Here is a 27,033-nt window from a genome sequence, read left to right on the forward strand (position 1 = left end):
TTATGAGCGCATATTACACAAGGCACAACATCATGTTTAAGAGGAACATGCACAGAGATATACATAATAAATAAACAAAACAACAACAAAAAGTCATGTAACTGAAATATATACAAGAAATATACATATAACGGAATATATATATTCTATATATATATATATACATAATGTAGCTGTAGCTTGTAAGCAGATGTGATGGTGTCTAAATTTATACATACATATACGCATATTACCACAAGTGGAAAAGCTTAGTTTATGCACAAACGAATCTGTGGCTTTCGTAGATTGAACCGATGACAACAGATGAGATTTATCAATGACAATACAAACATACCTACATATTAATATATTCATATATGTACATGCATATGAGTACTATGCTTATTTCGATTAACTGCATTATATATAGAGAAAAATGTAAATGCACTTTGTGTTTCACCTTTTCCACTTCAGTTCCTCGATCTTACTGATATTCATTTTGCAGTTCTGATCCGTTCCATCCGATGGATGTGGATGGATCGTCCACTTCGAGTGGAGCTATTTTTATACACCCGTGCTAGAGGCATGCTCCAGGCTACTATCAAAACGCTTAGCTTTATGTACACTTAGTATAGCAAAGAATTACATCAATATTGTATAAATGTAAAAATGCTTAGCATTGTCGTCAAGTGAAAATGAGTGAAATAAGTTACATGCGAGGGTCACCCCCACTGACAGGGGCCCACTATGAATTAGCCGAATAGATAAATACTAAGTACAATATGCATACAATCACGACAAACACTCCCACGCATAGGGGGCCCGCACAAGCAGCCCCAGAGTCCTACTTGAATTGCCGTGCTTAAAAGTTTCGCTCCATGACACTGAAACAGAAACCGAAACATGAAACAAGCTAAGTACATACATACTAATAAAGAAGAAAATCAAGAAACTCTAGCAAAACTTTGAATGAAAATGTAGCAAAATTAAAATACACTAAAATTAAAATCCAGGAAGCTGATTAACAAACTAGTTGAATTTACATATGTCACAAAAGCAGAGATTAAGTATAAAAGCAGACATTACATACACAAAGAAGTATCAGAATATACGAGTATATATACAATATATGTTTAAAGATGATAACTGGATGAGAAGCAGACGCAGCACTTGTTATTTATGCACAGATGGAACTTTGTGAAGAATTTACAAGATCAAACATTGACAATAAAATACAAACTGAATTTTTTCCATTGAGCGCTGGATGAGCGCAGCGCATTGGAAGCATTGAGAATTTATGAAGAGTTTTACATTAAAATTTTGATGGGAACCCGTGAAATTGTTGAACATTTATTTTGGAAAAAACAGAGAATAACTTTGACTTTGACATAGCGGCGGTCGCTTGAGACTGGCCATACAATAACTGGAAAATTGCAGAATCCTACATATAATACACACAAACACGTATAACCAACTAAATGCTAAAAGCAAATGTCATACATATATACATTATATATACCTACCTACCCTACACACAAACTATATACATACATACATATATATATATATATAAATGTTAGAAAATAAATGTATAAAAACATATATCATATTGTTGCCCATGTCTTTTACTTCACACTTTATGCCTAATTAGTTCTATGTACTATAGATAAATACAGCTTCATTTGAGGTAGCTCTGTACCACATCGCGCATCTCCCTGATGACCTGTCGCTGATCGGTGGCGCCCACCACGGCTGTGCCCGAGACAATCATGTTGGCTCCCGCCTTGGCACAGCATGCAATTGTCTTTGGGCCCACACCGCCGTCCACTTCGATATCTAGATTGGGATAGTTTTGTCGCAGCCATTTCACCTTGGGCATCATGTCGGCCATGAAAGATTGACCCCCGAAGCCGGGCTCGACCGTCATTACCAGCACCACATCGGCTATGCTGATGTACTTCTCCAAGTCCTCCACCTGTGGTACATCCGTAGTAGGGGAAGCATTTGTTACACCGTTCATTTGAAACCAACAACATAACCTCAACTGACCTTGGTACCCGGCTTAATGGCCAATCCCACCTTCATGCCGGCCTCCTGCACCAGGCGACTGACCATGCACACATCGTCCACTGGCTCTATGTGGAACGTGTAGAGGTTAACGCCAGCATCGGCCATTGGTGATATCCATTGCGCTGGATTCTGGACCATCATGTGCGTCTCAAAAAACGCAGTCTGCGGGTTAACACATTAGTAGTAAGTTGATGTCTCGTCTAGAGCAGCCAAAACAGGGCCAAATTACCTTGATCTTGTTGCGCAAGCTCTTGACCATAGGATGGCCAAAGGTGAGGTTCGGAACAAAGTTTCCATCCATCACGTCCAGGTGCAGGTAGTCCGCTCCATTGTCCAGTAACTTCTGGGACTCCGCAGCCAGATTGGCGAGATCAGCATTCAGAATACTGGGACCGATTTTAGCTTTGACCGACATTTTCTTGGCGCAGCGACAGAGTGATCGAACAAACAGTTGGGGGCTTAAGAACGCCGTTTTGTCTCGTTAAGGTCAAACAGAGGAGAGCGGAGATGGAGTTACATTTGGAAATATGATATATTTGAGAATTTGTTGAGGCAGCAAGCAGCTACAGCTGTTTTTTGAGTTAAATGTCACATTCCTCAATTTTGATATTCGTTTTGGTATTACTAGCAGCCTAGGAGAGCCAGCACAGAACTTTTAATTTTATTCAAAAACTTCATACATTTTGTAAGTGATTTGCTACTCTTGATTACTCTTATTTATTGGGTTTGCTTAGAAAATATAGTCTCAACAAAAAATCCATACTTATTTTTCTACATGGTACCTACACACTTGAAACATGGCAACTACATAGAAATGGAAGTCTCTCTAAAACGTAAGACGTAATGAAACGTAAGTGTGTAACGTCACGTCATTTTGAATGAATTTTGTTTGTGAACCGGCAATTAGGAGAATGTAGGTATTGCTCACCTTATTTCGTTTAATTAATGTACAGTTATGTTTTCCAAATCTCGTTGAAACCAAAATAACGAATTTTTTCCATAATTACTCTTCTACATGTAACGATTCACACATGTGCGACAGAGACTAGTTGTTATGAGAGCAAGGAGTTCCAAAAATTCATGTTTCTGATATTAATATTACTAATCAGAATACAATTTGTATGAGACAATTTATAATCCTAATGATCGTTGTTTTGTTCATCTTTGTGCTTAAAAATAGGAATGAGAAATGTAAAAGTCTGATTAACAACGTGTCTAGAGCTCGTCCTTTGCGTGTATGCCAGGGTATTCCTTGTTCTCGATGGAAACGCCCTTGCATCGGTCCTGTTCGACCAAGAAGTCCTTTGCCTCCCAGGCTTGGGCACCGTCTTTAAAGAGAAATATGGCACGGTTGTCATCGACCATATACCGCTCTGCTTGAATGTGGTTATTCCATAGGCTGGTCTGCCACAGCTTGGTAATAGTTTCGCCTTCTTCACGCGTTGGGTTGCCGGTAACGGAGACGAAAGTCATGAGCGTGCGCCCCTTCTTCGACACTTTTAACAAGTCTTCGGGGTTCTTGCTGTCCAGATTTGAGAGATCCAGTTTTGGCTGCGGACGCAAGTGCTCGGGTAGCTCGTCCGGTTCTAGTGGATCCTCGTCTTCCTGAAAACAACCAGTATCATTATGAGGGTTACTTTTTGGCAATTTTTATGAAACTTGCATCCCACTGGTCCAGCAAACGCTCTAGATCCGCTTCGCTGTAGTCCCGTATATCCTTCTTGGCCCACGCCGGTTTTTCCTCGTCGGTGAACTTCTTGGCCAACACAACAGGCGCCAGGGCCAGGCACAGCAAAATAAGCCTTGTTTTCATTTTAATTGTACTTTATTTCGCACTCAGAAAACCAAAACACGTCACACAATTATCGATTGTTTGGTGCGATACTATACTCGAATGAACTATCGAAACGTAACAGCACCAGTGCTGCCAGAATTGCAGGGCCATTATAAGCTATATTCGAAAACTACAGGGGAAAATTGGATAAAACAAGAAATAACTAATCTACTTTATATGGTCATATGCGATGGTTTTTTCCCCAAAAAAGGTCATCAAGTGCGTTCACAAGGATGATAACAAGTTGTCATCACAATGACTAGCTGCCCTGTGGACAGCGCCCAATCAGAGATATATCCTAACAAAATTTCCCAGATTTTAGATATCTAGAAGGTATTTATGAATGTACATATATATAGAGTGGTATATATGTATCTAAATATAAAAAATATGAGAAGTATTAAAGCATCTCAATCTAAGACAAAGTCATGAATAATGTTTCAGACCCGCTTTGAAAACATTAATTTTGCATTCAATTATCGTGGTCCGGCAGCACTAGTGCTATCGCTGCTATAAGTAACTTGCAAAACAAAACTAAATAAACTAAATCAAATTGGAGCCTGAATTCATAGAAAATTCGCTATACCGCATCATTTAAACGCCGTAAACTAAATCATAACTTATGGGCAGTAGTGTTGTCTCTCAATTGGCTCTAAAGTACGCTGCAGTGATATTCTTTCCCACTGTTGCAGTCGGCTCCATCTACGCAGATTGGTCGCACACCCGCAAGTGGAAACGCCAGAAACACCAGTTGGCACACAGCGCTCAGCTAAAGAGTCAGAGCTAGGAGGAAGCTACTTTGTCGATATCACACTAAGATGGTGCTCGGTCTGGACAAGCGTGCCTTGTGGGCAATCGTGCCATTTTTCGGCTTCGCCCTTGGCCACTTCCTGGACAAGAAGGAGACGGAGCGAATGACCATGTTCCGCGACAAGAGCGCTCTGCACGCCCGGCCCGGTGGCAGCGCAAACCAAGAACCATCCTGGTGAGGGTGGGCAGCGCTTTACTTAGCATTAAACAACATGTTTATTTCACTCTTAACCAATAAACCTTAAAATGGCTATGTGAAAAAAAAACAAATTTTAATGTTAATTAATGGAAATAAGGGACACAAATATATGTACCCTTTACTTTACCCACCGATTGACAAGCAACCAATTGTGAAATGTGTAAGCTTCCATTGTTTTTTTCGGTGACCTTATAAACCCAATAAAAGATAGTCATGTAAGGAAGCCAATTTTATGGAAAATTGTTTGATAAATTAGATAAAAAAATTAAATTCTACATTTTTGCATTGATATCTCTTACAAAATCGAGGAAAATATATTATATTTTGAAAAATGAGAAGGTATATCTGGAATTTTTTGAGGGCCGTGCGGTACATATTATCGATAAGTCCGCAGTCACACTGCTGTCACACAAAAAATAAATTAGCTAAAAATAAATCTAACAACTCGTCAAAAGTAGGATATTGTGCTGAGTAGTGATTTTACTATAACAGCTCTACTATAGAAAACGTTTTAACTTTTCGATTTTAATGGTCGTCGCTGTGGCACCTACCATTAAAGCGTCACCACCAAACATCCTTTTTCTGGCCGAAACAAGCTAAAACTACAGCTCTGAGCCCCACAGCTGTTGAGTGTCTATGGCATCGGAAACGCAACGGACAAGCATTTGGTATTGCGTATTGAAATGTCGCACTCTACGCTGGTAAATGGTGTTTGTAAATAGAGATATTTAATCCATGAATGTGCATTTAAAGTTTAAAGTGAAGCAAAAATATGTGCAATAAATGGAAACAATGGTAGAAGGCTTTGGAATGTGTGGAACATTAGAGTTTAGCGTGCCACGGCTTCGCGTCAATTAACGTGGAATATTAGAAACAATGCGGCCTAGTAAAATGTGCTAAAACATTTGACTGTTCTCTGCCGGGGTTGGTCGGTCGGTACTGCCGATGACATCATCACCATTGTGTTTATGTGATTCCCTCGTTCCATCTGTTTTGTTATGTTTTCGTATATTTTAGAAAAATCTGTATCCCAACAACGAAAGCGAGTGCAAAAGTGTTTAACTCAAAATACCCGCTAGAGGAGCGCGGCGGCCTCACCCATAAATTGTTTAAACAATTAGGAATAAAAATCAATAAATAAAAACAACACCGCCAGCTGCTAGGACAAGATGGTCTTCGAGGCAGTGGTTGCCGATGTCCTCAACAAGGTGCTGGGAGACTATATCGAGAACTTGGATCGTAACCAACTCAAAATAGGCATTTGGGGAGGTGAGTTCTTAGTTTTGTTTCTCCCCTTCCCCCCTTCCCAAAGTATGACACAATTATGCTCCACCCGAACGCGAGTCTGGCTCCCTTGGCTTTTGTTTAATCCATTTATTATATCAGCCGCTATTTTATTGCTCCATCTGCACGCACTGTTGGCTTGCGGGCCTCAACAACCAAACCATCGGTTATCCTTATCCTTCGCAATTCATGATTACTCGTAGTGACCCAAATTCAGCCTTCGCCAACGAACAAAACAGAGACACATTCTCATGGGTCTGAGAGCAGCACAGCTGAGAATATTTTGCACACTCTCAAAAGCACTCCCGTGGCTTGGATTCGGATGGATGGGTGGATAGGCGCGGAGCGGCCAACTGTTGCGTCTATTGAGAGCCATGTGTATCGTTCGTAGGGCCAGGCAGGCCAACCGGTGTTGAAAACGTCGGCAACAGGAAAATGTTTTTGCGGCTTCTATTTACACTCGGCTTCTTCAGCCTACCTCTACAATCTCGTTTTTATTTACATATGTATGTATGTATGTACATGTACATATCGGATGGCTGTGAAACTGTAAACAGTGAGGCTTATCAATTATTACATTACTATTATTACATACTATGACAACCGGGCAAGCCCGTGGAGTCCACATCACCAAAAAATATCAAGTTCACGGGTCTAGGAACTATTAATAAAACTCCAGCAAACAACGAAAAACAAACGGGTTTATTTCAAGCCTGTTTTATACTATTTTTATACCCGGTACTCAAAGAGTAAATAGAGTATATTGTATTTGTGCGAATAACGGTTCTATGTAACAGAAGGAAGCGTTTCCGACCCCATAAAGTATATATATTCTTGATCAGCATCAATAGCCGAGTCGATAGAGCCATGTCTGTCTGTCCGTCTGTCCGTCTTGTTTGTCGGCTAGTTCTCAGAGACTATAAGAGCTAGAGCCACCAAATTTTGCATCCAGACTGCTATATGCTCACAATGAAACCAGTGTATTTCAAAAATGAGCCACGCCCCCATCCGCCCCCGCAAAAGAGCGAAAACCTCCCAAATCTACAGTTTTTAAGATAAAAGAAAAAAACGCCATTCCGTAGGAAATGGCCGTATCTATCAGATCACCAAATTGGGATCCGATCGGATCATTATTATAGCCACAATGGAGAAATTAATTTCCAGTGGCTAAACCCACCCTGTCCCGCAGATTTTGTTGCTCTTTTTACATTCTCTCATTCACACTCTGCTTCTGCTTCACTCGGCCCCTGCCTCTGCCCTCCCCCTGGCGTTGACTCTTCCGACTTTTAACCAAGACTCGGTTTTTAACGCTCTGTATTAGAAAAAGAGTGACCATCAAAGTTTCCACTTTCGAAAAATTTGCTGTGAAACGGTCATTATTGCACAGAATGTGCAGACCATTGGACCATCAAAGTTGCGTACAAGAAATTTTCATAGATGCGCCACTTTCGAACAATTTGCTGTGAGACCATCGGTCCAAGAATGTACCAATTTTATTGCTGTTTTAAATATCTCATAAATTGGAAAATATTAACTGATTCAATTTGTTTGATGCATTTTATTTAGTAGGCTTTTACTACGTGTTCTGTAATGTGAACGATATCTAGTGGTTGGCGATGTCTTCTACATCTAGATGTAGTCCTGAGTGCCGGGTATAAAAGTTGTGACGCGTAAGAAGCGTCTCACACGTCCCTTCTCGTTTGTTTTTGTTTTGTTTTATCTTGAACTTGATGACATAATGCCAACCCGGGCGGCGTCACGAATTAATTTCGAACCCAAAAATATTTTGAGCAGAGTGTATCGAAAGACAAGCTAACAAAAGGCATTCATTCATTCCACTGCGAGTGGAGGCGTAACCCTGATACTATTGATGTAATGTGATGCCAATGAAAAAGTCTTCGATGATCAGTTTTTGTAGGGATTCCCTTCTAATTGGGATTTAAAAGCATCATTACAAAAACGAAATAATGAAAAATACGAGCATTCCCCCTCTTTTGTCATCATTTTGTGGGTGATTCGTTTGAGGTCAAGAAAAATGGCACTCCTTTAGTTTGTATTTGAAAAATGCAAATCTTTTCTTGAGTAGCCTCGTCATAATATTTTCACAATAAATAGAATTAATAACTGATTGCTTTACTAAATGTTTTGCGTTGAATCGATTCTTTGATAAAGAAAATACCTTGTATTGCATATTAGTCGTATTTGTTTTAAAGAGGTCTATTGAGCTTTCTTTTTTGCTGATATAAGAGCAATCGAATCTTCTTCTTCGGGTAATTCTCTTGCCAATCGGGTATCAGTTGTCAGCCTCTATTGATCAGATAGCATGTCTTTGAACTCTGCTCGTTTGTGGGTCTTATCAGTGGCTGCTCTATGATGTCAGTTTTATTTGATTTGCGTGGTTAAGGAACTCGGTCATCGAACGATTCACCCCTAAGCGTATACATACTGAATTCAATTAAAATTCACTGTCTTCCTCTACTCATATTAAATTCCAAGCATTCAAGAAAACACTCGACAAATAAAATGCGGCATGCCCAAAAGCCAGACACTTTTAATCGAAGTGATGTACTGGTAGGGGTGTGCTGTTGTGCTGCCTCCCTATACATGGATACAGCAATTTCTTTCTCTACTCAATGGCACTTTCTTTTCGATAGTGGAATTTGTATCCCTACCCCTCTCTATAGAGGTGTATGGTATCGTCACGCACTGTATAGCTATTTGTTTATCGCCGCTTTGCTTTTTGTAAGATTGGAGCAATAAATCAAAAAGTTGACTAATTACTGGACATTTCTAAACCAATGTCATGAAACTTTTATTCACCATTATACAATATTCATGTATACATATGTACATACATATGTACATAATTACACGAATATTAACCGACCTTTCTTCTGTTTTGGCAGGCGATGTGGTCTTGCAAAACCTAAAGATACGCGAGAATGCGCTGGATGATTTGGACCTGCCAGTGCAGCTTATCTACGGCTATCTGGGTGAGGACACTTAATTTCCTGTGGGTTTGAGCTGTAATGAAAGTCTTGTCTTTCTTAGGAAAACTGGTGCTGAAGATACCCTGGAAGAATCTGTACAGTCAGCCCGTGGTAGTGAACATTGAAGATCTGTATGTCCTGGTCTCACCCAACAACAATGTCAAGTATAATGCGGAGAAGGAGGCCAAGTACGAGCTGGATGCCAAGATGGCGGCGCTGGATGCCCTCGAGGCGGCCCGCAAAAAGGAGCTGGAGAAGAGTGAGACAGAATATAAATTGGTAAATTGGTAGGCTTCATATGTTTCTCTCTTTCTCAGTTTCGGCCAAGCCCGATGCTGGATTTGCCGAGAAACTAACGGCGCAGATTGTAAACAATCTGCAGGTGACGATAAATAATGTGCATTTGCGATACGAGGACAGCACAACGACGGGAAGCCCCTTCTCCTTTGGCATATCGCTGCACAGTCTGGAGCTCTTCACCACGGACTGCAACTGGGACAAGACCTATATGACGCAACAGGCCTCCCAGGTGTTCAAGATAGCGAATCTCTCCTGCCTGTCCGTCTACATGAACTGTACCGCTCGGCTCTTTGCCAACGAGACGACCCCGCTCACTGAACTCTTCCAAACGAGCATTGCCCGCAAAGACTTCAAGCCAGTGCGCTACAACTACGTGCTGGGGCCCATATCGTGCAATGCCAAGCTGAAGTTGAACATGAATCCCGAGTTCGATAGCCCACCCTTCCAGATACCCAAAATAGATCTCTGCTTGGAAATGGAAACCCTGAATGTGGGTCTAACCAACACCCAGTTCGACAACTTCCTCAAGCTGGGCGATGCCATGAACCGCATGCAGTTGGGAGCTCCCTACCGCAAATATCGACCGTACGACCTGCGTAAGAATTACCCCATTACTATATATCAAACCCCCAAATGCTTATGCGTTTGTCTCCGCTCCACCATATAGCTATCAAGGGGCATGCCAAGGAGTGGTGGCAGTTTGCAGCCACATCCATACTCGAGGAGCACGTGCGGAGACCCCGACGCTGCTGGACCTGGGCGCACATCAAGCAGCATCGCGATCGCTGCAATACTTATGCCCAGGTGGGTCTTCCATGCAAACTCTATTATCCAGTTTACATTGATTAAACTTATTATTATTATTCCACTTCAGAAATACAAGGAGCGAGAGCTGAGCAAAAAGCCTGCAGCTACACTAATAGAGACTTGCAGTCTGCTGGAACAGGAATTGGACGCCTTCAACCTTCTGCTGATCCGACAGCGTGTCAACATCGAGATAGAGAAGCTACGCGTCGCAGCGCCCGTAGAGAAGGCGGGCTGGTTAAGTGGCTGGTGGGGCGGCGGAGCCAAGAAGGAGAACGAAGGCGCCGATCAGAATTTTGGCAAGAAACCCACCTTATATGAGTACGTGCGTGGGCACAGGTCTACAATCTACATTTTTTTTTGTAGCACGAAAATTCGAGGCCGCCATGACGACGGAGGAGAAGGCCAAGATGTACAAGGCGATTGGTTACCAGGAGAACGCAAAGCCCCAGGATGTTCCCGAATATTATGAAGCGATTAGAATGAACTTTAAGCTGATTGCCTTGGAGGTGGGCGTCTACCAGGACACGCGCTCGGTCGCCGACGCGAGAGTGTCGTACGACTACCAGGATCTGCCCTCGCTGGTGCTTCTCAAGTTCTCCATGGCCACGGCCTTGGTGACCCAACGGCCAGCTGCAGAAGCTCTCAGCATTACGGCTGGCATGAAGGAGCTCAAGGTGACGGGCCTCGGTCGCGACGACCACACCCCCACGCTGGTGGCATCAAAGATCACCGACGAATTCAATTTGCTAGACATATTCTTCGAGACGAATCCACTGGACGGGCTATGCGATCAGAGAGTCAAGATCGTGGCGCGTCCTCTGGAAATCATTTACGATGCCGAAACTATTCTGAAACTCATCAGTGTCTTTCAGCCGCCCAAGGATGTGACACTCTCAAGGTTCGAGAACGCTGCCAGCGTACAGCTAACTAGTATCAAGGAGCGCTCTGCCACGGGTATGCAATACATGATTGACATGAAGTCCATCCTAGATGCGGACATCCTGCTGATGCCGAACATTCTGGTGGTGCCACACAAAGGGCTCTATGTGGCTGGCGAGTCCTCCCTTGTGGTCGTAAGCATGGGACAAGTCCACTTGACTACGCAGACCAGGCGCCGTACGTCGACCAGCCTGTTCAGTTCCAGCAATATTCTCAGGAATGTCATGGAAAACGCATATGACAGATATACGATCAAGGTGGACGACATTCAGCTGCTGGTGGCGCGGCCTGGCGAGCCATGGGACCAGGTGCTCAAGGCCGCCGTCTCCACAGACATGCATGTGCTGCAGCCCGCCTCCCTGATGGTTACTGCCGCCCTCTGTGTGGTGGACGATGACCCCCGCATGCCCAAGATGAAGGTTGACATTGATTTTGCCACTGTCCAAGTGAACGTCTCCGAGGATCGGGTGATAGACGCCATCTCAGTGGCCACGAGCATACCCCTGCCAGCCGCCACCGAGCCAGCAGCGCAGCTGGTAATGACGCGCTCCCGTAGCTCGCTCTCCAATTTCATCAACAAGGAGGTGATCAAGTTTGGCAGCAACGTGGGCAGCATCAAGGCAACCGCAGTGGAGGAGATCATACAGTATACCAATCTGGAAGTAAACTTCTCACTGAAAGAGATCTCCTTCGGCCTGTACCAGTCTAACAGACTGTGCGAAAACGATTCGGATGTCACCATTGAGTTTCTGACACCAGACGGAACACACCTACCGTCCCCTGTGGATCGGCCACAGACGACAGCAAACGCGGCCGAGCCGAGCCCGGAGGCGTCATTTTCCATGCGTTCTTCGCCGCAGATTTTGTCCGTCCAGATGCACCAGCTTGAGGCTACTTTGGCTCAGCGAACATACGAGACAGTTGCCACAGTCAAGTGAGTACATTCTGTCAGGTTCGGGCAGAGAATATTGGCCAGACCCACACAACATCCACTCTTACTTTCAGGCTGGGGGGCGTGAAGATCAAACAGTTCGACTGCCAGGACAACAACCAGGAGGTATTGGACATAATTGATACGCCTGGATACACAGAGGGTCAGGAATTGGGCGAGGACGTTAACTACCTGTTCACCATCTCGTGTACGATTGCTGACAAGACGTCGCCAGAGTTCAGCACCAAATATAATTCCACCGAGCAGCTAATTGTCGCCAACTTTGAGGTGCTGCAGATTGTGCTGCATCAGGAGTGTCTGCTTCGAGTGCTGGAGCTGGTAAGGGATTTACAGAAGAGCCTGGACGATTTGCTGCAGCACGACAAGCCGCAGGACCGGTATGCCCTCGCTGGTGCTGGCGATGGGCTCAAACAGAAGCTGAATGTCATCCTGGAGGACACTGAGCAAATCCTGACCACCAAGCAGACTAGAAATCGACGGATGAAGGAATCCCAGCGGCGTGTAGAGAGCGTGAAGCTTCGCTTGATCGCCAACCTCAATAAAGTGGGATTGACGCTCACCTCGAGAAGTCGCCCGCTGGCGGAGATGAACGTAAAGACATTCGTAGCCAATTTGACCATGAAGAGCTCCTACACGGAGCTGAACCTCGGTCTCAAGGATATCCAGATCATTGACCTAAACCCTAACACGATTCACGACAATGTAAGTGCATCTGCATTGGCTCTCGTGCATTCTGCGGTGCGGTGCAAAGGAACTAATTGGTTGATTTTTCCCGCACACAGATATTGAGCATTGTCGGCCAGAATGCCTTTAACTGCCAGGTGGTTCTCTACAACAAGCCCGAAACTGTCGACTACAATTCTGATGACATGAAGATCACAGTGGATATTGGCTGCATGAAGATTATCTTTTTAAATTGGTTTGTCGCTGGCGTGCTGGTATGTCTAGGTCTCTCTCTATAACTGATTCACCCTCGATTGCTGATGGCTTTGATACATTTGCAGAACTTTCTCAACAATTTCCAAGCTGCCCAGAAGGCGCTGTCCGAGGCCAGTGCTGCTGCAGCTGAATCCGCCCGCCAGAAAGCGATGGATGCCTACGAGACGGCGACGCGCATGAAGATGAATGTGCGGATAAAGGCACCCATCATCATTATACCCATCGACTCCAATAGCAGGGATGCGTTGTCCCTCGATCTGGGAATGCTAGAGCTAACGAACAATACCGTGACGGTCGCAGTGGCCGATAGAACCGAACGGGCCGTCATTGACGAGATAAAGCTGCAGCTGAGAGACGTCAAACTGTCCAAGGTTGTCATATTAACTGGCAACGAGTCCATGATAGATGGTGAGTTTTAAAGCCCATTCAATCGACTGCTCCATTTACTGATTGCGTTTTCTGCCTTAGACGTGGATGCTGCCGTTGGCTTTAAGTCCAAGTTTAACATGATGAACCCCATGAGCTTCACTCTGCTGGTCACTCGCAATCTGTCGAGCACCTGGCACAAGGAACTGCCCGAGCTGAATCTGTCCGGTCGCCTGAAGTCCATAGAGGTGGAGTATTCCTTGAGATCAAATATTTGTGTATAGATCCACTAATTAATATCATCGAATCAATCAATCAGCTCACACTTTTCGCTGACGATTACGCTCTGGTCATGTCGATCTTGAACCGCAATCTGAACGAGGGCGTGCAAGAGTTCCCGCCACGTGACGACCCACCGTCCACTCAACCATCACCGACGCGGGCAAGCGTACTCACCGATGGTCGTAGCACCCGAAAGCCTTCCTTCCAAGCCCCGACGTTGCTTAAGAACGAAAAGATCTATGAGGTGCTCAAGTTCAATTTCCAGTTTGATGGCGTGATAATAAATCTGATGGAGGGTAAGCGTGAGAGGTAGAGAGAGGGTACGATCCTACGAGTTACTCGAACAAAATTCCGTTCTTAGACGAAAACGAAGGACTGGCGCGCTTTGGCATATATTTCCTATCTGTCAAGGGCACTAAGCTGGTCAACAACACCCTGAGCACTTCCCTGGTTCTCTGCAACATTCAATTGGATGACATGCGGACGAAAACCAAGAGCCAGATAAGGCAGTACTTGAGCCGCAAAGACTGGGTGCAGGCAAAGCTGCCGACGGACGAGATCATTGACGCCTGCTACAATGAGCGCAACTTTATGGTTGATGTCACAGCCATTGTCAAGGAGAACGATATCTTTGGTAATATTCATCCACGCCCTCAGGCCAAAGCCAAAGAAGCATATTTGATTGTTTGCTTTTGGCATTTTCAGCCGAAGTTCGTGTGCGTGGCTTCGATTTGATCGTCTGCATCGACTTCCTGCTCAAGCTGACCAATTTCCTGATCCTGCCGCCAGACACCACACCGCGACAGTCTCTGGATGTGCAGCCCATTTCGGAGACGGCTCAATATGCGCAGAATTCCATCCGGGATTCAGCCGTAATGGCAGCCAGCGAGTTTATTGACAAGGAGTCAGTGGGTATGTACTTGAATGGGGTTCAACAACCGTCACCCGACAATAATCGATGATTCTCTTTTAGCTGCTGGTCCCAACAAGAAGATAAACCTCATACTGCATATCGATGAACCGGACATAATATTGGTGGAAAGCTTGGACGATCTGAACACAAATGCCATCATCTTCAATGTGAGTCAAAGAAAAGGTCCCCGAAAACCCCGCTAATTTTGGTACCCTTTCAGGCTCAAGCTCATCTCAACTATCGCGCCATAGATAACAAACAGATCATCAATGGACAAATCGATGCACTCAAGATTTACATGAGCGCATTCCTGCCAGAGCGGCGGGAGCAAACGCGCCACTACATTTTGCACCCGTGTGTGATCAGCCTGCAGGGTTCCACACCCGAAGAACAGGGTCTGCACATTAGCCTCAAGCTAAGCGACATTATAATCAACGTGTCCCCTGCCACCATCGAGCTGCTGAACAAAGCGATAATGAGCATAGCTAGCGGTTCTGCAGGCAAGGCAGTCGTAGAAAAGGAAACTAGGGACTACTCACAGCTCTGGTACCCGCAGAAATTCCGCAACCGAACCTATTGGTTCACCAGGGTGGACCAGGGATTCGATGCCCTGCAATATATGACCAACGAAACATCGGATGCCTCGAAGCAGAAAACTGAGAAGTGCGTCATTGAGCTGCCCAGCATCACGGTCGTGATTGAGTCGGGCGTGGGATACTACACCAAGCCACTCATATGCTTGGACACACGCATCACAGCCGTCTTTAACAATTGGAGCCGTAATCTAAGCGCCCAGGGATCCCTGACCCTCAACATGGTAAGCAGGGCATCGCAGCATCACGGAGAGTGGAGGTTTTAATTGAATAATTTAATTTGTTTCCAGAACTACTACAACCAGTGCCTCGCCGAGTGGGAGCCAATCATTGAGCTGAACGAGGTGGTGGGCCGCAACGGAGTAAGCGAGTACACTCCGTGGGAGCTGAAGTTCGAGCTGGCCACTGAGAAGGTGCAGAGCGAGACAAACGATGAGTTGCAGCAGCAAACTATCAACATGGTGATTCATTCGGATGAAAATCTAGAGATAACATTCAGCAAGACAAGCCTGGCGCTGCTCGGCGAACTGAGCGAGGCTTTCTCGCAGGCCATCGACCAGAAGGGTCTGGCCAAGCCGGACATTGTGGCGCCCTATGTCGTGGAGAACGACACGGGCTTCGAGCTCACCATCGATCTGCGCAGTGGCATCTTTACCCTACACGAGGTTCATCGTGGGGGTGTTCATTCGGTCAACAGTTCATTGGTTATATCCTCAAGCGAGCTCTCGTCGGAGGTCGATCCCAATGACATACAAATTTGCACAATTTCACCAGGAGGGCGAGCCTATCTGCAGACCAAAGATCTGAGCACATTAACCGATGAGCAGGGAGAGGACTACAATCTCTATTTGCAGGTATAATGGCATAGAGTCGCATAGTCCGATGGAAATAGCCTCTAATGATTTGTTTGTTCTTCATGGTATCTGTTTTAGATTGGTTCCATCGAGAAGGGAGTCGTGGTGCCGGTGTCAAAGTCCGACACGCGATACTTCCCCCTGATGCGAGGCATATCCCATGATCCCTGGGGCATTATTTCCGAAGTGAAGCAAGACTATGGCACCACCACAGTAAACATTCATGGTGTCGTCAGCGTATGCAAATGAAAACCATTCTTGTCTGTTGAATACGCCTGCTAATTGGATAATCTTTGCAGGTATTTAACCACTTTACCACCACCATTAGCGTGTACCGGCGCAAGGCGACGGATGGAAGTGTTCTTTTAGTGGGCAATGCTGGTCCTGGCCAAGTGTTCCATGTGCCCCTGCACGCTATCTACGCGGACTCCAAGGAGTTATTCTTCTCCTTGCCGGGCTACAAGACCTCGGTGCAGGGTATTTCCTGGAACGCCAGTCCCTCGGACCTAAACTACTCGCATCAGCTGCAGTGCGACCCCGTCTCCACATTCGAACCGCTGTACATAAATGCCACAAGGCAGAAGGATGAGGTCTACCACGAGAATACCAACAAATTCAAGCTGCTGAGCGCCTTCTACACCATCCACTTGCGACCGCCTCTGTACCTACGTAATGCCCTGCCCATAAACATAATGGTTTCGGTGGCTGGTTGCTCTGTGCGAAAGGACTCGCTCGAGGTCAGCTCCACCGATTTGGTTAGGAAGCATAACAAGGAGGACTTCCTGGACTATGGCGAGAAACAAGTGAACCCTGGCGACGTGCTCCATTTGCCTACAGTCCGCCTGTCGGAGAAGGGAAGGGACGGAAAAAGCTTTCTGGTTGTGCGAGTGAGTATTACGGAGTTAAGACTCTGAACTCAACCATTCCCAAGAGCCATTTGATGAGCCTGTATCCCTCCCAGCTGCTGCAATACCTAGAGAAGGACTGGTCCTGTGCCACCGAAATCGCCCAATACAACGGAGACCTCACGACCTGGACATTTTCCTCATACGATTCTGAGATGAAAGTCGATATGGATCTCAATGTGCGGTAAGCAAACTGAATTCAGTTCTCTGTTCGATCAGATATTCTGATTTACTACCCCGCAGACCAGAGAATCGACACGGCAGCACTATGCTCACGCTGTTCAGCCCCTTCTGGATGATTAACAAAACGGGAGAGATGCTCACGTATAAGACGGACTCCACATCCGTAGAGGTGCTGTATCATCCGCCGGAGTACAGTGGACCCATACTCCTTACCTTCCGCGATAAGATGTTCTTCGATAAGAAGAAGGCTTCGGTTCGCTGCGACAATGGAGACTGGAGCGAGAAGATTCCCCTCGACGTGGCCGGCTCGGTTGGCGAGGTCACCTGCCATGCCAACGATCAGAACTATCACATCGGCGTCCACAACCACTTGACACAGGACTCGTTGACCAAGCAGATTACGTTCATACCCTTCTATATCGTGTGCAACAGATGCCCCTATAAAATCGAGCTTCAGGAGCAAAGCCGCCCGGGCGATCCGTGGATGACTCTTAAGCCGAATCAGTTTGAGCCCCTTTGGCCGAAAAACGACCACAAGCACAAGCTCGTGGTTAAGGTGGACGACAAGGTGACGCCTGCCTTCGACTACACGGAGGTGATCTGTACCCTGCTGAAGCTGGAGAACAGCATACATGGAGGCGTTAACGTCGATGTGCAGACAACGGAGGGCGGCGTGTACATAACCTTCACAGAGTACAAAAAATCCGATGCACCGGGGCTGCTCATCAATCACACTCAAAGGGAAATCGCCTACCACGAGAAGAACACCAAAGATCAGAATATTCTGTATGCCAAAAGCAATATAATGTTCGCGTGGAGTGATCCGACGGGGCCCAAGGTTCTTGTTTTTGGAAAAAACAAACAGGAAACCGATCTGCGCCGTGACGACATTGGTGAGGTCGTGTAAGTATCACCGTATCCATGTTGCTTTGGTCTCTGTTAATGTAAATTGAACTCGACAGCATGCAGGACGGCACCAAGGTGTTCTGGGTCTCCTTTCTGGACGGCCTGCAGCGTGTGTTGCTCTTCACCGAAGACGAGTCGATAGCCAAACGTACGGAATCCACCGCCGCCCTTCAGACGATTACGCAGAGCATTGATCTGCGCATCCATGGCATCGGCCTGTCTGTGATAAACAATCAGACCGGTCTGGACATACTGTACCTGGGGGTCACCAGCTCTGGCATCATTTGGGAGTCGAAGAAGGAAAGCAAGAAGCGCTTTAAGGAGATGACCATACACGAGACTGATCTTCTGGAGGCCGCGTACCAGCGGTATCTGGTGCACAAAAGCATCAACGATGTCCAGAGCTACAGGCTGGACAATAAATTTCCGGTAATAATCGTCACTCACTCACTGACTACGCTCCGCTCTTCACTGTCTACAACTTCACTTTGTCTTTTTTCAGATCGATTTCGATAACATGGTGTTAAAGAAGGCCACTGATCTACAGCTGAGACGCAGCTTCTACCCGGCCATTTGGGTGTCGAACAAGTCGTCGCCATTCCAGAATCAGCTTCATATCAAAATTAATCGCGTCCAGGTGGACAACCAGTTCATCGATCCCATATTCCCAGTGGTGCTAGCACCGATACCGCCGCCCAAGAGCGTGGCCAGCACAACGACCCTCAAGCCGTTCATTGAGTGCAGCATGGTGCAGCGCGTCATGCCCAACTCGACGGTCAAACAGTTTAAGTACGCCAAAATACTGATTCAGGAGTTCCACTTCAAGGTGGACATACTGTTCCTCACGGCCATTGCTGAGATGTTTGCCAAGGAGGTGTCGGACGAGGTGGCAGCCAAGCAGTTCCGCCAGGACGTAGACTCCATTGAGCAGCCCCTGTCTGCCTTCTTCGAACTTCACTCGCAGCAGCAGCAGAAAAACTTCTACGACAGTCTCCACTTGGGGCCACTCAAGATACACGTCAGCTTCTCGATGGCTGGATCAGACACCACTGCACTGCCCGGATTTCTGGGAACCCTGGTGCAAGGCGTGGGCGTGACCCTAACCGACGTGAACGATGTCGTGTTCCGCCTGGCCTTCTTCGAGCGCGAATATCAGTTTTTCACCCAGCAGCAACTGATCAACGAGATCACCTCCCACTACACGGGCCAGGCACTGAAGCAGCTCTATGTCCTCGTCCTAGGCCTGGATGTCCTTGGCAATCCCTATGGCTTGGTAATTGGACTCAAAAAGGGAGTAGAGGACTTGTTCTATGAGCCATTCCAGGTACACCTACCATAACACCACACACCAAGCATTCCACAAACAATTACAATTGTTTTCCTTTTTTTAGGGGGCTATACAAGGGCCTGGCGAATTCGCTGAGGGTCTGGTGCTGGGCGTTAAGTCCCTCTTCGGTCACACTGTAGGCGGAGCCGCTGGTGCCATGTCCAAGTGAGTTGAGACTGTCATTTAGCTCGTGAATTTCCGCAATCTAATGTAATATGATCATCCATTAGGATTACTGGCGCTATGGGCAAGGGACTGGCAGCGCTTACCTTTGACGAGGATTACCAAAGGAAACGGCGGCAGGGCATGAACAACAAGCCAAAGAACTTCCATGAGGGATTAGCACGAAGCAGCAAGGGCTTGGTGATGGTAAGGCTCTAGAGTCGAGACACTAAGACATTGAACATTTTGAATAATATTTATCCCTCACCTAGGGCTTTGTCGACGGTGTCACTGGTGTTGTAACCAAACCTGTTAGTGGAGCTCGCGACCATGGCGTTGAGGGTTTCTTCAAAGGACTGGGCAAGGGAGCTATTGGTCTGGTCGCTCGCCCCACCGCTGGTGTGGTTGACTTCGCCAGTGGCAGCTTTGAGGCGGTGAAACGCGCCACAGAGGCTAATGAAGACGTCAAGCGGCTGCGTCCCACACGCTTCCAGCACCATGATCATGTGCTGAGACCCTACTGCTACAACGAGGCCATGGGCAACAAAATGCTGAAGTAAGTTGAGCGCTTCTGCAGCTACAGATCAACTGATTTGACTAATTGCTGTTTTCCTCTGTAGGGAACTCGACAAGGGAAAATATTCCAGCACGGATAGCTTCGTTCACTGCGAAGAGATCATTCAGAAGGCCGAGTATCTTCTGGTAACCAACTACCGGCTGGTGTATATCCAACGTAACGAGATGTTCGGCGTCTGGACGGTATGTTGTACTTGAGAACCATGAACCGTTAAGCATGAATTAATGAGACTTGTCTCCATTTTAGTCGCTCTGGTCGTACCTATGGAATGACATTAGCTCCGTTGAGGCAACTTCTCGCGGTGTACAAATCACTGTCAAAGTGGAAGGCAAGAAGGTGCTCGGCTTTTTCAGCAGCAAGGAATCACCCCGCAAGCTGGTGCTGCTGGGAGATGATCGCAAGCGACGCGCCCTCAAGGAAATTATCGAATCTCATATAAGGGACAGCTTGTCCAACGTCCCTGGCACATCCTTATACCCAGATCAGCACAATAACTAAACTTGAATTTATCACCCAACTGTATTATAATCCAACACATCCCCACGGTGGCATCAGTGTCAGCTACTACCTCGATCCACCATCAGTCTGCCTGCGGCTACTCTATCTATGCGTTGAGAGTAAACGCAAATGAATCCACAAACCTATCCACACGCAATAATGAATGCTTTTACGTACAGCATATGTTAACAAATATGTTTTTATATTAAAATTGTATGCCATTCTAATAATGTGACATCCAGAGAGCTTCCACTCCACTAGCTTAGGGACTAAATCTACAATACATCTGGAGATGGGGATGGATGGGATAAAGCGAACGCAAAGATGAACATGTGCTCTTGGCCTTGGACTGTGTCTACACCTTCTTGAGGAAGCTGCTGGGCGGTGTGGAGAGTGGCATGATGGGCTCGTAGTTGTTGCAGCTGTCGCCGTCGCAGAAGGAGGTGAGCGAGGCCAGCGCATTCGCCGCCAGCGCCTCCACACTGAACATGGTGGACAGATGGCCGCTGCTCTCGAACTGATTGATGATCATGTTCACTTTGCTCTTGGCCTCGGCCTTAAGGCAGGGGGAGGTGGGCTTGCTGATCGACAGACTCGGGTCGCGTTCGCCAGAGACCCCGCCATCGAAGCCGTAGCCCTCTCCGAGATCCGGATCTGTCAGCAGATTCTCCTTCTCGCTCTGCTTGCACTTGGTATTGCCGGGGGCCGCGCTGGCCGTGGTCGCTGTCTTCTGTCCTGTGGACTTATTGAGGCGACTGAGAAACCAATTCCTCGCCAGTTTATCACAGTCCTTCACGGGCGTGGTCGCCGCCTTCTGCGGACTCGTCTGTGCGGATGTCTGAGACTTGCGTTGCTTCTTCTGCTCCTTGTTGTTTGGGCTTTGGGCAGGACTCGTCAGCGACAACGATAGCATTTCCGAATCGCTGCTGTTGCTTGCGCATGAGTAGCTCTTCTTCACGGCCTTTTTCAGGCGCTCCGGACTGGGCCCGCCCGCTGTCAGCTGACTAGACAGCTCACTGTGGACGGTCTTCACTTTGGCCTGGAAGTCCATTGCCAGACTGCCGTGCAGACTGGACGCTTGTGGCTGTGGCTGTGCTTTGGATTCGCCCTCACTTAGTAGCACCATAATTTCCGCCTCGCCGACGGATTTGGTCGCCTCCTCCAGCGGCTGCGGCGGGCACTTTGGCACGTCATACTCGAAGCGCCTGGCCAGAGAGCTGGGACTGTGGGTCTTTTCGGGCAGTCTGGGTGGCGTCCCCGATAGATCCACGCTAAGGTTGTAAATGGGCGAGGGCTCCTCGTAAATACTATCCGTCGCTGTGGGCGTGGTTGGGTAGTTTGTCCTCTTCGTGACTGGCGGTGTGGGCAGCTTGCGTGGGAGCGGGTTCTTCAGGGACTGGTGTACAGTGCTGGTGGCATCGCCACGTATGGCCGCCTCAATGGCGTGGATCCACTCTTTGGCATCGACCTCATTGTTGGCCTGGTAGACGTACTTCTTGTTGGGATCGTCGGTGGTTATCTGGAAGCAGATGTCGCGCCGCTTCCCCTCGCCAAAGTGCTCAATCTCTATGGCGGAGCTCTTTAGGTAGAGACAGCTGCTGGGCCGGCAGGCAGTCGGACCGTCCGCATAGCACAGCATCCACTCGTTGAGGATGCCGCAGTAGCACTTTCTGGTCTGGTCAAAAAACAACCGCTTGGGCACGATTCGCTGAAGCTGTCCGTATTTATTGGATCTCTGCAGGGCCAGGTGTCCGGCGGGAAGGTCGGCATAGGGACAGTCAATGATCAGCTCATGGCTGAAGGGTATGGCCTTTTGCGCCTCGTCCTCGACCTGGTCCGGGCTCTGGTCCTGCCTATGGCAGGTCTCATACAGCTGCTGCTCCCTATCATCCTTAGCAGCTGCTCCTGGTCCCGGTTGTTTGGCGGAGAAGCGAAAAGTCTTGTCGCTGTCCAAGGAGCAACTGCTGCTCAGATCGATATACTCCCGCGAGGCGGATACTGCAATTAGTTGTAATTACTAATTATTGGAGGTTCCAGGCAATTAACTCTGCCCGTTCTTCACTCACGCGAGTTCTTGGACGACGATGGCGAGGACAACATCTCCAGATAGCAACTAGGACCGGTCTCCGCGCCCACTTTGCTATCGACACGGTCGCCCATTACATTCCCATTCCCATTCCCATTTGACTTGATGTTTGGGGCTGGCACCTGGTCGTCTGTGTTTGCATCTCCATCTCCGTCGGCGTAGCCCGCCAGCAGCAGTTCGCAGCGCTCCAGCAACTCCGCCGTCTGCTCTGCGGCCGTCATGTGGAAGAGATTCGAGGTGTTCTCGTACTCTGATGTCTCCAGCGATGCACGAAAGTGGGCGCGCACATCTGCAACGAAAAAGATCACCGCCATGAGATCTAATGTTCTATTCTTGCTAAATATGGTGGCGGCCTATTAGCCATTCATTTCGAAACGCATCATTGCCCTTAATAGCCTGCCTCTGCCTCTGTCTCTGTCTCTGCCTCTGCATCTTCCCCGCCAGCCATTGAGCCGTTGAGCAATTGAGCAAGAGCCAAGGCATTTCCATAGACGCTGCTGCTGTCTGCGGAGGGCAATTAGCTTGGGGCAGTGTCTTTTGCAGTGACTCAGCTCAGAGCAAGGCAGGAAGCGGAGAAGACATGGTTCAGTTAATTGCTCTGGACTGGTATCAGTACCAGTACCAGACCCAGTCCCATGCCCATACCCATACCCAGCCCAACAACTACACATGAATGACCTCATAAGCTCTCGCTCAAGAGTCAACTGCGAATTGACCGCGGCAATTAAAAATAATTTCACTGACCAAGAAAGTTAACTCTACGTCTGCGTTTTTTATTATTTTGTTCTTCTCTCCACCTCCACCTCCTCCTCCTCCCCTTCCTTTGCTAAGCAGTTTTTGTGGTACTTACATACATACACACATATGTACATAATTCACATACATACAAATTATTTATTTAACTGTAAACCGAGAAGCAAAGAAATTTGCAAGAAATCTTGTTAAAATTTGAGCACGCAAGCTCTGGAGAAGTCGTTGGTAATCGAAATACGTCTGTTTATGGGAACAAGGCACCAGCCCCAGTTTTGAAGTTTGTAGATGGAGAATCGAACAAGAGATTATCTTTTAAAAATATTCAATGCCAGTTACCGAAGAGGACCCATGAAACAGTCTTTCCCGTTTATCCTGAACTCCTGGCTTCCATGCATGTGTACATATGTATGTATTTTATAATGAGCATTCAAAGAAAAATTTCCCTTAGACTTCTCAATTCGATAGTATAAATCTTTTGCAGTTGGGAACTTCCACAAACTGAGATGAATTTGAATGAAAACTGTAATGATTGCTTTCCTTGCACCGCTTCAACTTTTGATATGGTTCCCTATACTACGCCCTTCATCTTTCTCACTGCCAAAGCGCAGAACTTCAAATTAAGCCCAGAAACGGAGGCTTAAACAAGAGCTTTGAGCTTAGTTTATCCTCTTTTTATTGTACATACATAAGTATGTACATATTTATGTATACCTTGCGGGCATCCGAACTTGTATCCGAATGTGAAAGTATACGTATGTACATACATACATACGTACATATATGCATGTTGCGATGGAACAGCGTTCAAACGCCTTCGTTGAAAGTGTACACAATACTCGTATGCCGCAGAAAAAGAACAAATAACAAGAGCATGAGCATGAGGAGCATGAGCACGACACAGAGAGCCAGAACAAAAGCGTATTTAAGCGTTGGCCCCTTCCAACCCTGCTGCGGTGGGGCGTCGTGGAATGAGTCAATACTACATTGGGTTATTATTAAAGTTTGTGGATTGAAGATTCTGTTGGAAATCGCTTGTTCTGCTCTCCTCTGTTCTGTCTGGGGTGTACTACGCTCCGGGCGGGCAGGCTCAAGGCACGCATACACATGTATGTATAAGAAATGTTGTTTAACTTTTTTACCGGGTATACTTTTGTAACAAAGATTGAGTGTTGAATCTGCCAGTAAGTGATTTGAATTTTTTTGCTCACTTTGGCTACACCTTACCCAACAAAAACTGTTCCATTTCGGGCCGTTTAGTAGTCGCCATTGTATCCATTTTGATTTTATTTTTGTTTTTTTTAGTGTTAATTTGAAGCGTTTCGCGTTAATGTGCGTTGAATGCTTGTTCTGTAGATCGTTTGATTTCTCGCTCGGGTTTTATTGTGGCTTCTTTGGCGGTTGTTGTTTTATTTTTGTTCGGATCTGGCATGTTCATCGAATGCACACAGTTTTGCCTTTTTGCCTTTGAAATTAACAGTTTGCTGTCAAAAGTAGATAACACATTTTATAAGATCACATGCACTGTTTATATTGGGCTCGTGGTGGGCAATTTGGGGGGTATCACGAAGGGAAACACTATGGCGCTACAGTGGGCTGCACTGACAAAAAATATAGACAGTATTATGGTAAACACGACACACACACGCACTGGCAGAGACGGAACTGACAAGCTACTGAAGGTGTTGCTGGATGATCTCTGCCGCTCCGATCTGCCCGTTGAGATTACATCTCCCCCAGGGCGCAGACGAGCATCCCGCTGTGGTCCTTGACTGCATTGTCTGCTTAGTTTGGTCTATTAATAGATGAACTATCGGAGCCTCGGGGGCACCACTTGATTCTATCGCCTAACAGCTACGCGTCGAAGCACAATACAATTTGTAATGCGCTCGAATCGCGTTTTTTTGTTGTCATTTTCATTTTAAATTTGTTTTTTTTTTTTTTTGGCTCGGGTTGCACGCTTGGGTTGCCGCCTCATGGAAAATCAACGGCTGATGACGTTATGCTTTCCGTATTTCTTCCCCACTTAACTATGCAGTATATAAAGCGGATCGAGAGTGTACATATGTACATATATGCTTATATTGTATGCCTATATGTACGTACTCTCTCTGTCATTAAACGCTATTACGAAATCTGTTTCGGGCGCCCAAAGCCACGGTGCACTTGGCTAGGTGTATGCCAAGTAAGTCTCTGTATCTATCCTATCGTATATTGTATCTCTATGTATGCCTCCTCTGTCACTTGCGGTTTCCACTGGTGTGTGGCTAAGAACTGAACACAGTTATATGTATGTATGTTCATCACATACACGCACAAATACACACACACACACACACACACACGGGGCAGTAGCTTGGCCTGGGCCTCCTCCGGCCAAGCCTTTTCATTGTGACTCATTTGAATGGGGCGACGCGTGTCGTAGCCGGAAAGAGACAAAGAGCTTCGCCAATGCCATGAAAATGAATGCAGTGTCAAGTGCTGACCGCCTGACCATCTCTCCCATCACACAGCACTTGCTGTGGGTACGAGCTTTTACTTTTTAGTTTAAAATAGCACCGTAAAACAGAAATTGTAATATTATTTGCTACTGGCGGCCGTGAAGTGTTGTTGTTGCACGATGGAATCGCAATTTATCGGCGCCATTAACATTTATATTTATTGATTGAACACACGCATTTGAAACCAGACCCTATACTTCTGTTTGTTCTGGACAGAGATATTCTATGAAATTGGTTAGGCTAGACTGTTGCTTTTCGACGAATATTATCCCCATAAATGGTTAGTATTCGTGTTCTTAGAGGCTTTTCCGGCATTGAAACGGGGTAATGGCCTGTGCGCAGGCGTATCTGTCTGTTGGTCACGTCGTCGTCGTCGTCTATCTCTCTCTCTCTCTCTCTCTCTATCCATAGCTCCGAGTGCATTTCCGGTCATTTTCCGGCTCGCCTTCCTGCAACCCCGTACCCACAATTACGAAATGTTTCGTATCCACGCAGACTTTAGTTTTTCATCCGGTTTTCCGTTCTGTTTGGCTTTTAAGCACACGGTGACACTTTGTGCTTGTTTGCACTGACTACGTTGACACCTTTTCGTTTCCGTCCTCTGTTACTTTTTCTGCAGTAGCCTAAGAACGAGCGTCGGCCATCATCACCCCGCTCTGACCGCGACGACACTGAGTAAAGAACCAGCTTGTTCGGTGCGCGAGAACCAACTGACAACCGCAGCTCGATTTGGCTGTAGACTGTCTCGCAGTTGGAGCAGCCCCAGAGCCGAGCGCACGACGAGGGGCCCATTCGGGTCTGGCTTTCTTCTCTGCGAGAGAGTGTGTTTTTGCAAATAATTTTATTACGTTTCGTTTCGTTTTATAGAAGCGCTGGACCCGCAGATGGAAAGCCGGCCGGCACGTTAGTGGATGCCAAAGCTTAGTTTGGGACAGTCCTAGTGCCAAGCCAACATCCATCTACTCTACCCAAAAGATCTGTTTGCTGTTCCTCGCCTTTGATACCATATTTTAGAGACCATCATGAC

At 46.6% G+C, this 27,033-nt stretch overlaps 6 protein-coding genes across 6 annotated transcripts; 3 read left to right on the top strand and 3 right to left on the bottom strand.

Moving 5' to 3' along the window:
• Positions 1-1,569: 1,569 nt before the first annotated feature.
• On the bottom strand, positions 1,570-2,572 carry LOC117585679 (ribulose-phosphate 3-epimerase). The gene is made up of 3 exons (XM_034275285.1): positions 2,279-2,572; positions 2,029-2,211; positions 1,570-1,954 (listed from the first exon to the last, which is right to left on the bottom strand). Exons 1-3 carry the CDS (start codon positions 2,462-2,464, stop codon positions 1,658-1,660), a joined length of 666 nt encoding a protein of 221 aa, XP_034131176.1. The 5' UTR covers positions 2,465-2,572; the 3' UTR covers positions 1,570-1,657.
• A 545-nt stretch (positions 2,573-3,117) lies between these two features.
• On the bottom strand, positions 3,118-3,923 carry LOC117585683 (LDLR chaperone boca). The gene is made up of 2 exons (XM_034275299.1): positions 3,713-3,923; positions 3,118-3,654 (listed from the first exon to the last, which is right to left on the bottom strand). The coding sequence occupies exons 1-2, from the start codon at positions 3,860-3,862 to the stop codon at positions 3,265-3,267; spliced, it is 540 nt and encodes a 179-aa protein (XP_034131190.1). The 5' UTR covers positions 3,863-3,923; the 3' UTR covers positions 3,118-3,264.
• Positions 3,924-4,405: 482 nt separating this feature from the next.
• LOC117580726 lies at positions 4,406-4,690 on the top strand. Its single transcript, XM_034267394.1, has one exon. It carries the CDS (start codon positions 4,506-4,508, stop codon positions 4,668-4,670), a length of 165 nt encoding a protein of 54 aa, XP_034123285.1. The 5' UTR covers positions 4,406-4,505; the 3' UTR covers positions 4,671-4,690.
• On the top strand, positions 4,668-4,949 carry LOC117580718 (NADH dehydrogenase [ubiquinone] 1 beta subcomplex subunit 1-like). The gene has a single exon (XM_034267385.1). The coding sequence runs from the start codon at positions 4,702-4,704 to the stop codon at positions 4,870-4,872; it is 171 nt and encodes a 56-aa protein (XP_034123276.1). The 5' UTR covers positions 4,668-4,701; the 3' UTR covers positions 4,873-4,949.
• A 629-nt stretch (positions 4,950-5,578) lies between these two features.
• On the top strand, positions 5,579-20,850 carry LOC117590890 (vacuolar protein sorting-associated protein 13). Its single transcript, XM_034283926.1, has 29 exons — positions 5,579-5,593; positions 5,910-6,161; positions 9,083-9,169; positions 9,228-9,425; positions 9,484-10,062; positions 10,134-10,270; positions 10,341-10,569; positions 10,637-12,146; positions 12,218-12,866; positions 12,947-13,102; positions 13,169-13,511; positions 13,572-13,717; positions 13,789-14,047; positions 14,113-14,385; positions 14,457-14,663; positions 14,725-14,831; positions 14,885-15,481; positions 15,548-16,111; positions 16,190-16,348; positions 16,411-16,998; positions 17,073-17,200; positions 17,260-18,102; positions 18,162-18,534; positions 18,608-19,429; positions 19,497-19,597; positions 19,663-19,801; positions 19,867-20,150; positions 20,215-20,353; positions 20,418-20,850. Exons 2-29 carry the CDS (start codon positions 6,062-6,064, stop codon positions 20,667-20,669), a joined length of 9,969 nt encoding a protein of 3,322 aa, XP_034139817.1. The 5' UTR covers positions 5,579-5,593; positions 5,910-6,061; the 3' UTR covers positions 20,670-20,850.
• On the bottom strand, positions 20,844-26,728 carry LOC117590918. The gene is made up of 4 exons (XM_034283954.1): positions 26,591-26,728; positions 24,733-24,989; positions 22,736-23,044; positions 20,844-22,667 (listed from the first exon to the last, which is right to left on the bottom strand). Exons 2-4 carry the CDS (start codon positions 24,782-24,784, stop codon positions 21,025-21,027), a joined length of 2,004 nt encoding a protein of 667 aa, XP_034139845.1. The 5' UTR covers positions 24,785-24,989; positions 26,591-26,728; the 3' UTR covers positions 20,844-21,024.
• Between the last annotated feature and the right edge of the window lie 305 nt (positions 26,729-27,033).

Source organism: Drosophila guanche, unplaced genomic scaffold (genome assembly GCF_900245975.1).
Source record: "Drosophila guanche unplaced genomic scaffold, DGUA_6, whole genome shotgun sequence".
Taxonomy (NCBI): Eukaryota; Metazoa; Arthropoda; class Insecta; order Diptera; family Drosophilidae; genus Drosophila; species Drosophila guanche.

What these genes read in the sequence shown, in the direction of transcription:
- LOC117590918 (XM_034283954.1), bottom strand. Translation starts at nt 24,784, where the DNA reads ATGGATACAATGGCGACTACTAAACGGCCCGAAATGGAACAGTTTTTG. An exon ending in AATGGAACAGTTTTTGTTGG is followed by an intron (nt 23,045 to 24,732) that starts GTAAGGTGTAGC and finishes TTTTCGTTGCAG; the next exon opens with ATGTGCGCGCCCACTTTCGT. An exon ending in ATCGTCGTCCAAGAACTCGC is followed by an intron (nt 22,668 to 22,735) that starts GTGAGTGAAGAA and finishes AACTAATTGCAG; the next exon opens with TATCCGCCTCGCGGGAGTAT.
- LOC117585679 (XM_034275285.1), bottom strand. Translation starts at nt 2,464, where the DNA reads ATGTCGGTCAAAGCTAAAATCGGTCCCAGTATTCTGAATGCTGATCTC. An exon ending in GCTTGCGCAACAAGATCAAG is followed by an intron (nt 2,212 to 2,278) that starts GTAATTTGGCCC and finishes GTTAACCCGCAG; the next exon opens with ACTGCGTTTTTTGAGACGCA. An exon ending in CCATTAAGCCGGGTACCAAG is followed by an intron (nt 1,955 to 2,028) that starts GTCAGTTGAGGT and finishes GATGTACCACAG; the next exon opens with GTGGAGGACTTGGAGAAGTA.
- LOC117585683 (XM_034275299.1), bottom strand. Translation starts at nt 3,862, where the DNA reads ATGAAAACAAGGCTTATTTTGCTGTGCCTGGCCCTGGCGCCTGTTGTG. An exon ending in GTTTGCTGGACCAGTGGGAT is followed by an intron (nt 3,655 to 3,712) that starts GCAAGTTTCATA and finishes GGTTGTTTTCAG; the next exon opens with GAAGACGAGGATCCACTAGA.
- LOC117580726 (XM_034267394.1), top strand. Translation starts at nt 4,506, where the DNA reads ATGGGCAGTAGTGTTGTCTCTCAATTGGCTCTAAAGTACGCTGCAGTG.
- LOC117590890 (XM_034283926.1), top strand. Translation starts at nt 6,062, where the DNA reads ATGGTCTTCGAGGCAGTGGTTGCCGATGTCCTCAACAAGGTGCTGGGA. An exon ending in CAAATGCCATCATCTTCAAT is followed by an intron (nt 14,832 to 14,884) that starts GTGAGTCAAAGA and finishes GTACCCTTTCAG; the next exon opens with GCTCAAGCTCATCTCAACTA. An exon ending in GCAGCAAGGGCTTGGTGATG is followed by an intron (nt 19,802 to 19,866) that starts GTAAGGCTCTAG and finishes TCCCTCACCTAG; the next exon opens with GGCTTTGTCGACGGTGTCAC.
- LOC117580718 (XM_034267385.1), top strand. Translation starts at nt 4,702, where the DNA reads ATGGTGCTCGGTCTGGACAAGCGTGCCTTGTGGGCAATCGTGCCATTT.